The 13,829-nt window shown below is 42.1% G+C and overlaps 2 protein-coding genes across 3 annotated transcripts in view; both read right to left on the bottom strand.

The window, feature by feature from the left end:
• Nucleotides 1-583: 583 nt before the first annotated feature.
• LOC136432023 (uncharacterized) lies at nucleotides 584-3,786 on the bottom strand. Its single transcript, XM_066423038.1, has 3 exons — nucleotides 3,763-3,786; nucleotides 2,741-2,950; nucleotides 584-846 (listed from the first exon to the last, which is right to left on the bottom strand). The coding sequence occupies exons 1-3, from the start codon at nucleotides 3,784-3,786 to the stop codon at nucleotides 592-594; spliced, it is 489 nt and encodes a 162-aa protein (XP_066279135.1). The 3' UTR covers nucleotides 584-591.
• A 3,678-nt stretch (nucleotides 3,787-7,464) lies between these two features.
• The window catches only part of LOC136433864 (26S proteasome non-ATPase regulatory subunit 8-like), a 9,362-nt gene continuing 2,997 nt past the window's right edge, over nucleotides 7,465-13,829 (bottom strand). The window contains exons 4-9 of one of the 2 annotated variants that reach the window (XM_066426428.1): nucleotides 13,565-13,667; nucleotides 13,063-13,159; nucleotides 12,620-12,691; nucleotides 11,981-12,081; nucleotides 10,858-10,969; nucleotides 7,465-8,102 (exon numbers count right to left, since the gene is read on the bottom strand). In XM_066426428.1, the coding sequence (XP_066282525.1) occupies nucleotides 7,968-8,102; nucleotides 10,858-10,969; nucleotides 11,981-12,081; nucleotides 12,620-12,691; nucleotides 13,063-13,159; nucleotides 13,565-13,667 (620 nt within the window). In that variant the 3' untranslated portion in view covers nucleotides 7,465-7,967. The remainder of the gene's footprint in view (nucleotides 8,103-10,857; nucleotides 10,970-11,980; nucleotides 12,082-12,619; nucleotides 12,692-13,062; nucleotides 13,160-13,564; nucleotides 13,668-13,829) is intronic. The other variant, XM_066426429.1, reaches the window with a different exon arrangement.

The raw sequence follows: 13,829 nt of genomic DNA, 5'->3' as shown, positions 1-13,829 counted from the left end.
GACGTATTATGAGTGTTTTATTGGGAATTATAGTAGTTTTCCATTAATTATGGAATGTAGGTCTTCATTTGCATATTTTCTATCTATCAACATTTCTCTCTTTCTCTGCAATAATTATGTAGCAGACTTGTGAAATCAGATGCTGATTTGCATATTTAGCATCTAATTATGTAGATCATCATTCAAGCTATCTACGTACCGAAAATCATTACCATCAGTCAACCCCTTCTTGAGTTATCCTCTTTCTGAAACAAAACCTAGTCATGCAGTTCCAAAAAAGCCACTAGGAGACCTATGCCACTTATTCTCTGCCCCAAGAGCTATCTACCACTCACCGTGGCATGTCCAGAACACGAGATATAAAAACAGGAAGTTTCGATGCAGTGCCGTAACAAGCCGCTAGGGGGCCTAAAATCTTATCATTTCTTGGTCCCATCAATACCTACCCACATACCAAATATCAACAAGCCATCCAGGCCATCTCGAGTTATGTTGTTCATTATACAGACACACAAACGCTACCCAAAACATACCATTCTCGGCGAAGGTAATAAACTACGCGTGGACAACGAATCACTTCTTTTGTTTTGTTCACTTTTCTTCATCGTTTCTACCGGTGGTGAGTACTTCTGTTGCTGATTTCATGAGTACCTGTTTGTAGAAAGATGTTCCACACGCTGACACAAAGGTGTTTGGGAAGTCTGTGTAGAAGCTTCTGATCTCCTGTTCGGGCATCAGTCCTTCCAGCATCAGGAAGATCGACTTGAAGTCGTTGACTGGCTGGTCTTCAAAGCAAACGTGGATTGGAAGATTGGGACCATACTTGGTCCGCAAATAACGCACCACCTTGAACAAAGAGGAGGGAGATATTTTCTTTCCATCAATCTCGTTGACTCCATGTCTGTGTCAGTAGAGTGACAGGAAGTCAGAGACCGCAAAAGATCAGACTTGCTGGAGTGGCAGGTAGTAGAGGCCAGAGGCGACAGTACGAGCCTTTGATCAGTTATGACAGTCCAGGTTATTGGGGTCATTGGACTACTAAGTCATGGAGTTTTTTTTTTATTTCAACATTTAAATACATGACATGATGACGACAGACTCAAGCTTACAGCTTATTTTCGTGTCGTCATCGACAGAATACATTACAGAAGTACAAAACAAATATTACAAATACTGAAAATGAAAAAAAAAACAGGTGCGGACATGCAAAGCATAAGAGCAACAAATTATCTCAAATAAACTACATGACAGAAATCTTCAAATGTAAGAAAATTGAAATCAATAAACAGACAAATATGTGGGCAGGTACTACAAGACTGGTAGGATGGAGTTTGGGTCTATATGCTGGTCACATTCACCTTAAAGTGACAAGAGGAGATCGATGGACACACGTGCTAATCAAAAGTATAATCAGTGAACTACAAGCGCATAAGTACAAAGGAGAAAAAGCACAATTAAACAACACATTTATCATTTCAGGGTCGGAGTCGTAAGATCTTTGAAGTCTTGTCTAGCCTGTGTTATCTTTTTATCATCATGAGCACAAGCTAGTGAACACAGCGTAGGTTTCGCCTGATTACATGTCTATATATCTATCAGCTGTGTGTTATGTAGATATGGCTACAGCCTACAGGTGACATATATATATATATATATATATATATATATATCCGACATACACATTCTTTCTCGGTGTGTACAGAAAGAGCGAAATGGCACCAAATGGAACTACAGAAAGTGCGAAATGGAACGAAACGTGTAGCAATCTGAAATAAAACCGATGGAAATGTAAGGAAACGATGCTGTGAAAGGATTGAATACAGAAGTGGCATCAAAAGAATACAGCGTGTTCTATCTTTAGAATTTTACTTAGAATGAGGCAAGATTAAATTTTACAGCGTTGTTAACATGTTTGCGTGGCTAAATCATTCTCACAAGATCCGCGATCGTTACCGACGACTCTGGAAAGATGATACGTGACAATGTCATAATATGTTAATGAATGCCTTAAGCACGAAATACAAGGAAACAGACCGGAGATAAGAGGTCAAAAGACATGGGCGGTAAATACATTAATATAGATTGATATAGATTTTCAGAATTTGACAGAATGAGACAAGTTTTAATGCTTATAGCGCAAGTGTTTCGTCATGAGAGGGGTCACTCAGTGTTGATACATTGTATATGGGTACCGAACAGTGAGAGGAGTGAAGGAGGCCAATTACATCAGGGCGCACCAACCTTCTCTCAATCGGGACGGGGGACGGTACCGACTTCCAACAACATTTGAGCGAGTCAGTCGGAAATTCCGGTGATTCCATTTTTTAGTTGGAGAATAGGACATTTCTTCGTAATGTAATGCATTTTACTATCTTGGGAAATCCAATGCCAAATATGAATTTGATACACAATTTTAGTGAAAATACAATAAACAATGAACACAATGCTGCCTTATTTGCAATCGCACCAGAGATAACACTAAGCGTTCAGTGATACTCCCCGCCCCTCCCGGCCCGTTGCTGTAAGGAAAGTTGCCAGCCAATCATGTCACTGGGTACTGTCAAGAGTCAACGTGACTGGTGGTTTTCCCTATACTAGTAATAAAGACATATAGGGGGAGTATATGATTAGCTGACGGTTGGCCAGCACTAACGCAGCGAGAAGGTTGCAGGATAGACATACACAAGGGGTGGGTCTAGCATGAGAGGGTCGGTCACTTATTGCTGATACATGCAAGTACCTCATACAGTAGAGGCATGTCGACCCCGCCGTCTGCGGCTCCGTAGTCCACGATGTTAAAGGTCTGGCGAGGGTTGATGTCCATGGACGCTAGAGCTTCCAGAGTAATGGGGATGCACTCGTGTGCAGTAATGCGTCCAGTTGTTTGTGCCTTGGTGTAAGCGCCTGTGCCCTCTGGGCCGTATGGTATGTGGCTGTGTGGAGCCACTGTCTGTGAAGCAAGGGACGTATTACAAGACACCATTCATGTCGACTTTGACATGGCCAAAATCTTTTATTACAAAGGTTTGTCATTGATTGTGCAAGTTTCATCCTCATTTGCATATACTATAGCACTTGATAAACTTGTCGACCCAAATATCACAAGTTGGTCTAAGTATGGAAGTTCTATTATAGCAAAGAAGGCTCCTTTGGTATTTTCTCAGTTATGGGGCCCTGATTTATATAGTTCATGTTTAATGATGATCACGTCCCATTAATATCCAAATGCCGTAAACTTGCCGTCATTTACCACTATGTAATTATAGCATTTTCTCACAAATCATGCGAATTGTGCCCTCAAAACTTATATCTATCGCGATTCCTCTCTTTCTCAGTTATATGTGGCACATATTTGAAAGCCCTTTCATGGAGCGCAGTGGTTCATTGCCATCTGTTGACCTAAATCTCCAGCCCTAGTGACAGACAGTTGGTGTCCTCGACGATAGGTCGACTTCACATGTATGCAACGACATTAACTATATAAATTAGGCCCACATCTGCATGAATACATCTCAATATCCTAATCATAACATAAGGCATCTACATACCAAAAAACAATGAAAATCCATCAACCCCTGCTCCTCCTCCAAAGTGTGAAACAAAAATACCCACTGCAGTTCCAGACTAGAGTTCCACGATTCAGCAAGTTGCCAAATTGCGAGACTCGTGTCAAGTTGTTAGACGTTTGATAGATAGGGTGAATTTTTTGTCTGAGGAACGGATATGTTGCTAATAACAAATTGAAATCCAACTTCAGCTCACCGTCACTGTGTATTCGTCGTCCATTGCCGTATCTTGCTTACTTGTGGTAGTTTTCAAAACCCTTTAGAGGAAATCGACAAATATACTAGTAGTGAGTTAACATCACACGAACACGCAGTCATAACGCTACAATTATACCCAAAAGCATAGTATTCATTGCGGAGGCCTATTATCATAACTGTTTTAAACATAAACAGAAAAGAAATAACAGTTTCTAAGGGCCCTGTCACACTTGTGTGTGTATTCAAGTGCGCGTGAGTTGCGCATTAACATTTTCTTGGTTTAAGTAAAGTTTGCAGGGGAAAAGTTGTTTTCTACTTTGACCTACAGCTGTGCAGCCTAGTAATCGAACCTAAGAAATCACTTATTCGGCTGCAAACATGAATATGCTTTTATATTTGCAGCCGAAAATATATTAGATTTTGCTTTTATATTTGCAGCCGAAAATATATTAGATTTTGATTTAGCTTCGCGACCTCGGTACTTTATTCGGTGGTTATAGGAACGACCATGCCTTATCACACCGTATAGACCTCAGGACGGGTCATTAACCCTATATTACCGAACCGAACTCACTGCTGCGTGGTCGGATAAAATTGTTGAAAAATGAAGTCCGGACCTTTTCCGTGCATTTCTTGTGAAATGGGAAAATAGTAGAAATTGCTGGGAAAATAGTAGAAATTGGCCAAATAGAGTCAACTGTATGAAGGGAGTCGGCTATGGAGATAGGGTCCGAATGTTACCCTTCATGGCCAAAGTCCCCCGGCAAATGTTCTCCCTATAGCCGGCGCGGTTAGTCTGGTAGAGACTAGAGATTTTGGGTGTTGAATGCAGTCAGAAAGAATGATCAATGAATCACTTCACTTGTTGGTAGTGACCTGTGGATACGGATGTCGGACGTAACGTTACAGTATTAGTACAATTAGTGCAAGTTTGCATTTACGTTAAATCGTTTCAATCACAAAACCGGACAAGGCGATTCTAACACTAATAGTAACAGAGTCAGTCGTTCTATGCGGGGCATCTGTCATGAGGCGCCGGCTTTCATCAATGGCTCCGAATGGGTTCTTGAGGACAAGCTGCAATATCGTTACCTGGATGTCTACCCTTCAAGGACGAAGTGAAATTTTCGTTTCAAGGCTATCGACAGATCCCAAGAAGGTTGATTTCTCTACCCCCCCAGCTATTTCTAGCCTTTCTCGAAGGTTTATATGTGTAGTTGCCTTACCTACTCCCACTCTACAAAGGCGAAACAGTGAAGTACAGCAATATTCTCAGAAATGCCTCATGTCTACTGCTTCAAATCTGGCCTTGTGGTCTGTTATGCATACTGGGTAATACTGTGCAGCCCCGCGGACAAGTCAGACCAGTCCTCCCGGTGCCATGCGGGTCACCGACCTCTGGCTCTGCGAACACGCCATCTGCATGATCTGACACGCGGAGCAGTGTTCACAACCAGTCAAAAGAAGTTAGCTTTCCATGACAAAAAGTATCAGAACCGACTCAGGGCGTTGGAAAGTGCAACTTTATATTAGCGTTGTCCGGGCGATTTGACAGTGTTTTTGAGCGCTTAGACTGATTTGGATCCTTATATCTGCTTGGAGGTTATCAAAGTGTTTTAACACTTAGACTGGCCAGGCTCTTTGTGGTCTCGATTCGGAGTTTTCTTTACGATTCGGAGCCGATTTGGCTCAGAAAGGCGCTAGCGCTTCTCCAAACATCGTTTAAATTCAATGTTTCTGCTGGAAAAGGGTGTGTTGCCACGGCACTGGCTCAGTTGACATTTTCTGTGTAAACGTTATTTTTGGTAAAAAAAAAAAAACACTAGAAAACATAAAGCAATGTTTCAACCCAAAACTGCTATTTTGGGGTCATTCTTCCAAGGCCGCTGCATGGAAAAGACGAGTTTTCATATACGCTCATAATTCGATAATATAACCAAATACGCTCAAAATTCGATTAGCATTAGTCGGAAGTGCGTCAAGCATGCGGTCGGCAGACGTTGTGTGCGTCCGGAATACGCTCAGCATACGCACCTGATACGCAGCTATTCGCTGGAAGGATAATAGTATTGCGCACTTCATATGAAAATCATACGTGTGTCATACGCTCAATTCGTTACTCACACGCTATAAGTGCGCCACGCATAACTCAAGAAAGTCGATATTTTGAGCGTACAACTGCGTTTTGTCAAAATTTGATACGGAACTAACACGGAATTGCTTATACGCACAAGTGTGACAGGGGCTTAAAGCCTCATCAGTGACAACGAGCAGTATAGCGCGACAACGGGCAGCGCGACGACGGGCAGCGCGACGACGGGCAGCGCGACGACGAGCCGTGAGACAGAGTTCACACGATTAATTATGCAGAAAGTTCGGAAAACAGTTCAATAATCAACTATGATTGGCCCGGTGCCGACTTGTCGTGAGCTTGGTGCCGAGTTGTCCTGAATGGCTAGGGGCCGAGTTGTCCCAGGTGTCGAGTTGTTCTGATAACTTTTTTAACAACTAGATAATGTGTTCTACATTGTCCAGTAGGTAAGAATTTAAGACGAATGAAATGTTCTCACCTTGACACACAGACGAGAATTCTCGCGGTTATCTTGATTACTCTGGGCGCCTGACGATCAGCTGGACTCGATGGTTTAACAGGTGTCCCTCCTCCAGCAGAACTGTCTGCACACCTCCGTCTGCGTCCCCTTTTTATAACAAATCAGAAGAATTACGACCAAAATGGGCAGCCCTGAAGACGTACCCTTCAACTAGTGACCTGTGATGCCGTAAACACATATTGTACCTTTGCTTCTTTTGTTCTCCTCAATGCCGCAGCCAGGGTGGCGTGGTTCATGCTCCATTACTTGCAGTCACTGATAACAATACTAGTTCAACAGTTTGAACTTGCCGCCAGGTCATGAATTGCGGTCATCTCTATTCAGCTCTTTAGGACTTCGGTGTTAACGTTACCAACATAAAAAGCCTGTCAAGCGAATAATTAGGAATACCTTCGTCTGGTGCTGAATTTAAACTAATACTGCACTTATGATGAATCTGTTTGTATGACAGTGGTCCGAACACAAACCGCTGTCGGGAGGACGCAGCTAGTAGGTCGTTAGCTTTGACAAAGCAACAAAGTAAATGCTAGCTGTTCAGGACTATGTCATATCAACCAAACTTTTTTAGTTATATGTGTTCTTTGGCTTTCTTTTCCGCTGGGAGGGGGGGGGGTGTCGGTCTCATGTCAACTAATTTTTTTCCTGTCATTCCTGTTTTTTAGTGTTGTCAAACATCTTATATTCCATACTGTACAAGTGGCGGCTATAATATAAGTTGTGCACAACTTGAGTAGGCCGCCACTTTGTCTTTGTTCATGTATTTGATTCTTCTTTGAATAAAAAAAAGGAGAAAGTAAATGCTCGCATCTTGACACTTGGAACTTTGGTATTTTTGCATTCGGGCCATCACCTGCATACTACACTAAGATCAGACTACCGATTTATCATTGATGTCACTAGCTAAAATGGGATGGCATGTGGAGGTTGAGCTTTTCTATGAAGCTGTCTTTGCTTCATTTTTGGCCTCTGTGGACAAAAGATTGCTCAAGAACAATTTTGAAGGGGTAGAGAAATATCACTCACTCACTCAGTGTTGAGCTCTTCACATAATTGAGTAAATATTAACAAATAAACAAGCAAATATAGTATCAATTGTGAAGCATTCATTTATTCCTTCCAGTCACATTTTCTCATCCAACGCTTACTTAACATCTTTCTCGAGGCTCACATGAATTCAACTGTCCTAGCAGGTAAAAGTGGACTTTACTCCTACTATATCACTTTACAGAGAAATTACATTTTAAAGGTATGATATTTCATCCTATCCAAAAACTTTCCTTCTAGAATGGTATTCTTAGATACTAGCAGAAGTCTGTTGAAGGGTTACAATAATCTATAACTTCTGTCAGACAGGGGGACTTTTATGTCATCTCTAAACTTTCACGCCCATACATGTATGTTGAAAATCAAGGTAATATCAAAGACTGTATTCTTCTGTTTACCGTGGCAAAAATAATAATCTCTGGGGCTACCTTCGTCTTAGTAGCCTACTGTGAACTGTTAAGAAAACCTTGAAAGTTGGACCGAAATTTCGAATTCCCGGATACAAAAAGTATGACAGCTGGTAGATTACAACAACAGAAATCCAGTGCTAGACGATCATCTCCAGTTCTCGTGCATACTCTATGGCCTGTGATGCCAGCTCGTTGGCCGGGATTGTCTCTTCTTTCTTCTCTGGCTCTTTGTTGAACTCGAAGAAGTGATCTGGTCTCAATGTCCAGCCGCGCTGAAAATAACGACACACCAAGGGTCATTTCTTGACTAATTATGTGGGCTAACTTTCCCATTTTTTTTATTCAACAAACAAAAAGTGAACAATTCTTACAAAGTGACCACGACAAAGAAAAACTTGAGTTAGTTTTTCCAGTGTCTATTTTATCTATTTTAATCTCATGATTGAAATTTCAAACATTTAGCACAAAAGTTGATCTATAGAAGGCCAAATAGACCCCTTTCCAAATACCGCGGCCATTTTGAATCCAGGGCGCGCGCACGTGATTCGAGCGCGGGAAAAGTCAACACCCGGTAAGACCAAGCCAGCGGTAAGGCGCTCCCAGTAGAAACCAGCGTTGAGTCATCTTCGGCGGCGAGATGTTCTCCTTCTCGGTGAAATCCATCGATATATTTGCATGGCACAAGTAGATGATATTGTTGTGGACACTTGGACTAGATATCGGCCAGTAAAATTGTGAATTTCTGCTACTTTTCCACAGTTTCTGCCGGGATGTTGAACGCGCGCTACAGTGATAAAATGCTGATATGTTTACACCGCGTGCTTGTAATTTCCCTAATAATGTTAGCTAAAGTCGAGAAAAATCCCACAAAACATACACTTTTCGGATCATTTTAGCTTCGTTTAGGTATGAATATAACTCTTGAGCCTTTTGGCTGTCGTGACAATGCCAACATCATCTTGAAATTACGTTAGTTTGAGGGAGGGTTTTGTTTTCTGTGCAGCGTTACATCGACTTCGCTCAGCAATATTTGACATTTCCGCTGAATGCAATCCCACAAAAAAAAAACAAGACGTGAAAATATAGACTTGAGTTCAATGTCCTTTTGGGTACAAATTTGGCAGCATTCCGGCGGCTTTTTGACGATCTTTTCGGATGCCAAGAATTTAGGCTTGAGGACTCCAAGTACGCGAGTGAAGTTGTGTTTTCCATTCTATCTGACGTTTCTTTAAATCATTTTGCGCGGCAATATTTCAGATATCTGTTGGCCGGATGGACCCAAAAAACGTTAAATAATATTGACTTGAGGACTGAAGGACCTCCGGCCGATATTTTTCATTTTGTTGTGGGGTTTCATCCTGTGGAAATCTAAGATATTTCCGCAAAAAGTGATGTAATAAAACGCTCCAAAGAAAACACGCCCCCTGCTTCACTCACAAGTCGAGAAAAACCCCGTAAAGCATACACTTTTCGGGCTGGGATCCTTATAGCTACTTAGATAGAAATATACAGAATTTTACCGGTTGTGACTTCCCCTGGGAAAACGCGCGTTGAGAGGGGGTCGTGTTTCTGTCTAGCCTTTCTTTCTTTTCTGTCTAGCTTTTCCTTTCTCTCTTGTTACATCGCTCCGCAAGCGATATTTGACATTTCCGCTGAATGCAATCCCACAAAAAAAGACCTGAAAATGTAGGCTTGAGCTAAAGGTAATTTTTTGGGGGAATTTAGCAGAATTTCGGCGGCTTCTTTTGACGAGTTTTCTGAAATATCAAAACCTAAAGTACGTGAGTGAAGATGGAGTGTTTTCACTTTGCGCCGTAATATCTTAATTTCCGTCGGATGATATTACAGAAGCGTGAAAATATAGGCTTGAGGGCTTTGCGAGTATAAAAATTTGACGGAACTTCGGTGGCTCCTTTGACTTTGACGATATTTCAGTGCCAAGATTAGCTTGATGAAGTTCGTGAGTGAAGCAGGGGGCGTGTTTTCTTTGTAGCGTTTCATTACATTACTTTTTGCGGAAATATTTTAGATTTCCACAGGATGAAACCCCACAACAAAAGGAAAAATGTCGGCCTGAGGTCCTTCAGTCCTCAAGTCAATATCATTTAACGTTTTTTGGGTTCCATCCGGCCAACAGATATCTGAAATATTGCCGCGCAAAATGATTTAAAGAAACGTCAGATAGAATGGAAAACACACCTTCACTCACGTACTTAGAGTCCTCAAGCCTAAATACTTGGCATCCGAAAAGATCGTCAAAAAGCCGCCGGAATGCTGCCATATTTAAGGACATTGAACTCAAGCCTAGGCCTATATTTTCACGTTTTTTTGTGTGTGGGATTGCATTCAGCGGAAATGTCAAATATTGCTGAGCGAAGTCGATGTAACGCTGCACAGAAAACACGACCCTCCCTCAAACTAACGTAATTTCAAGATTATGTTGGCATTGTCACAACAGCCAAAAGGCTCAAGAGTTATATTCATACCTAAACGAAGCTAAAATGATCCGAAAAGTGTATGTTTTGTGGGATTTTTCTCGACTTTAGCTAACATTATTAGGGAAATTACAAGCACGCGGTGTAAACATATCAGCATTTTATCACTGTAGCGCGCGTTCAACATCCCGGCAGAAACTGTGGAAAAGTAGCAGAAATTCACAATTTTACTGGCCGATATCTAGTCCAAGTGTCCACAACAATATCATCTACTTGTGCCATGCAAATATATCGATGGATTTCACCGAGGAGGAGAATATCTCGCCGCCGAAGATGACTCAACGCTGGTTTCTATTGGGAACGCCTTACCGCTGGCTTGGTCTTACCGGGTGTTGACTTTTCCCGCGCTCGAATCACGTGCGCGCGCCCTGGATTCAAAATGGCCGCGGTATTTGGAAAGGGGTCTATTGCGATGTAAAAAACATGACTTCTCTCACGTTTCCTTTCTCTATGCTTGTCGCTCCCTCTTATATCCTACTGAGTAAACAGCTAGTATTCAATAGCTTACATAAACTTGAAACCCTTCCCTCACCTTTGCTGCATACTCCTTAACGTCTTTCTTGTTTTCAAAGAACAGTATCCTTGCGGCCTCTGTACTGGATATCCTGTCATAGGCCTTCTCTGCACAGGCAGCTATTTCATCCCTGTGGACAGAATAGTGTAACAAGAAAGAAAATTAGGAATACTAACGTACACATCCTCACAGTAGAGGAGGGCTGCTTTACCTTTGTTTTTACTGCACAGTAAGTCAATCCATAGCTATTGAAAATAAGTCTCTGCATTGTACAAATTGTCGTATGATAATCTTACAAAATGACGCTTAAACATACTGCTGCAACATTAAGCATCTCTACACCTAACATCTGAAGTCTTTTGAAAGCAAGGCTACTAAAGGGTAATAAGTTTGATCACACAAATCTTTCTTCTACATGACCACGTATGTCCATCTGCCGAGAAATCGGCAATTACTGACATGTATCGGGTCAACCGACTGTAAGGTTTTGGACCATCTACACCAGGGCATACCCCTACTCTTTTTCGAAAGATGTGGTGGCTTCTTTTACATGCTCAAGGTGTGACTTCTCCTCAAACACGAGACCTCCATTTAACGTCCTATCCAAGGGACATCCCTAACGAAAAATTTGTGTTAAGTGCCTTTCCCAAGGGCACAACGTCGGGGCACATGTCCAGACATGTCTGGGGGCAACCCGGGATCGAACCCAGGTCCCCTTGTTTGACAGCCGAATGTTCTAACCATTACGCCACTTGACGCCACAGATACAACAAGCTGCTAGGGGGCCAAAACCCACACCACATCTTCATTACACCACAAGCTATCTGCCACCAAAATATCAAGACCATAGCACGTCCAGGTCAAGAGATACAAAAATTGAATTTCTGCTGCAGTACCAAGGTCACATACCAGGGGGCCCAAAATCGACCTTGAATTTCCGCTTCACAACACCCGCGCACATACCAAATATTATCGTAATCCATCAAGAGGTTCTTGAGTTATGCTGACTACAGTAGTCCGGAAACACAAACAGACAGACAAACAGACAAACAAACAAACAGACACACAGACACACAGACACACCCAAAACTATATCTCCATTTTTCATGGAGATAAATATCTGTACCATGGATGAACTGACCTGATGGTGTTCAACAGGATGTCGATAAAGAAGCTGTAGCTCTCGGCCGGAACGTTCCCCTTGGCCAGGAAAACTTTGTTGTAGCTGCCTTCCATCAGGTACTGGGGTGGTGCAGGATTTAAGTAACTTAAATTTTGTAGATCTGACACCATGATATACATGTACCCCAAACTTTCTAACTTTTCAGCTGGTGGATAGATATAGAATACGACACATTCCTTATCACCCAAGGTACCAGCCTGACCACAGGTCGGATCGCTCGATGGCCATCCGTCCTGCAGGAGGGCTGGGACCGAGGGAGATGCGTAATCACCGTGTTGTATTTTACTTACTAGTATGTCATACCCACCCGACAAAACACAAATTTCGATGCGAAATGGGCTAGAAGTTTTGTGTCCTCAAAAACAAAATTGAAACATCAATTCCAACGTCCTAATCCGGTATTTGGATTTTCGAGAGCAGCAGACTAGGCGAAGTTCGGAACAAAAACAGGCATTCGATTTATTCAGTGGAAGCCCGTGTGATACAAGTAGAAGCCTGTGTGATAACCCCAAATATCACCGGTCCGGAACACCCGTATAAAACATTTTCACAGAACAGATATGACATAAAACATATAGATGTCACCACCATACACACCTGTTCCATGGACACGGGGTGCTTTATATAGATGTTGTTGTAGATTTCCTTTGACGGTAGCAACTCCAACTCCTACAGATGATGGGATAGTGTTAGCGACAGAAATATGTATGAAATATTAATACAAGGTATAAAAACATGTAAAAGTAACATTTGAATGTTCTTTCTCATATATTCTTCATCAGCTAAATGTTACAGGTTGATATCAACAAGGTTCCTCCTAATAATATACTAGTATAGAGTGTCCCTATATCAAGCTGGCATCATATAGCAGAAAAATAGCTTGCTCAGGCATTCCATTATTTGATTATACCGCTGCTGGGGTCCCTGACACAGGGGTGGGCAGCAGTCGACTAATCTTCACACCATGCATCCAAGCAGCTCTGTTCAGAGGGCTCACAGCGGTTTAGCACATAATTATGAAAAAGAAGAAAAACATGTACCGTGTGGAACTCTGCCAGTCTGGTCTGGGACAGCAGACACAGCAGGTTCAGCCCCAGCAGCTGGTACTTGTACGCCGACTCGGGCAGCTCCGACCTGCTATCAACAAACAACAGGGAAACTATCACTTCATGTGGTCAACAACAGGGAAACTGTCACTTCATGTGGTCTGGCACAAATATGTACAAAGAACTCAATAGACGAATTTACACATTTTTTGGAACAACTGGAGGGGGGGTGCTTGCGCCATTTATGCAAACATGTGAAAATACCTAGCATGTTTCCATGCATTTGACTGTTGATAGAAATGCCATACATGATGCAAGAAGCTTTGTGGTCCACCCACAAAAGTGTGAACTCATCCGTCAACAATGATACTTATATGGTAAATTAAATGTAAAAGTCATTGTAGTCATCGTTTAAAATCATGATGAACTACACGACATACAACTGTCACGTAATTATGTAACAGTTACAAGTTAGAACAGAGTCTGTTGGACTGACTTGTAGTCCAGGTAGTAGCACTTGAGTTGTGCCATGTAGCGCTCAAACCCAGGGATGTCCTTCGTCATGATGCTCCACTGGGCTCCAATCTCCAAAATATCTCCTGGTTACAGACAAAAACAAAACAAAAAAATTACAACACAAGAACTAGTGAGGAATCTGACATGCTGAAAATGTAAAATTAACAGTCTGCTAAGACAAAAACCACATCATATCAGCCACGAGTTAGCCTGGCTGCCAGACCCCAATTTCTTAAGTATCTACC

This window comes from Branchiostoma lanceolatum, chromosome 4 (assembly GCF_035083965.1).
Source record: "Branchiostoma lanceolatum isolate klBraLanc5 chromosome 4, klBraLanc5.hap2, whole genome shotgun sequence".
In the NCBI taxonomy this organism is placed as follows: domain Eukaryota; kingdom Metazoa; phylum Chordata; class Leptocardii; order Amphioxiformes; family Branchiostomatidae; genus Branchiostoma; species Branchiostoma lanceolatum.
The sequence above is the reverse complement of the archived record's forward strand: the minus strand, read 5'-3'. Positions and strand labels throughout refer to the sequence as shown.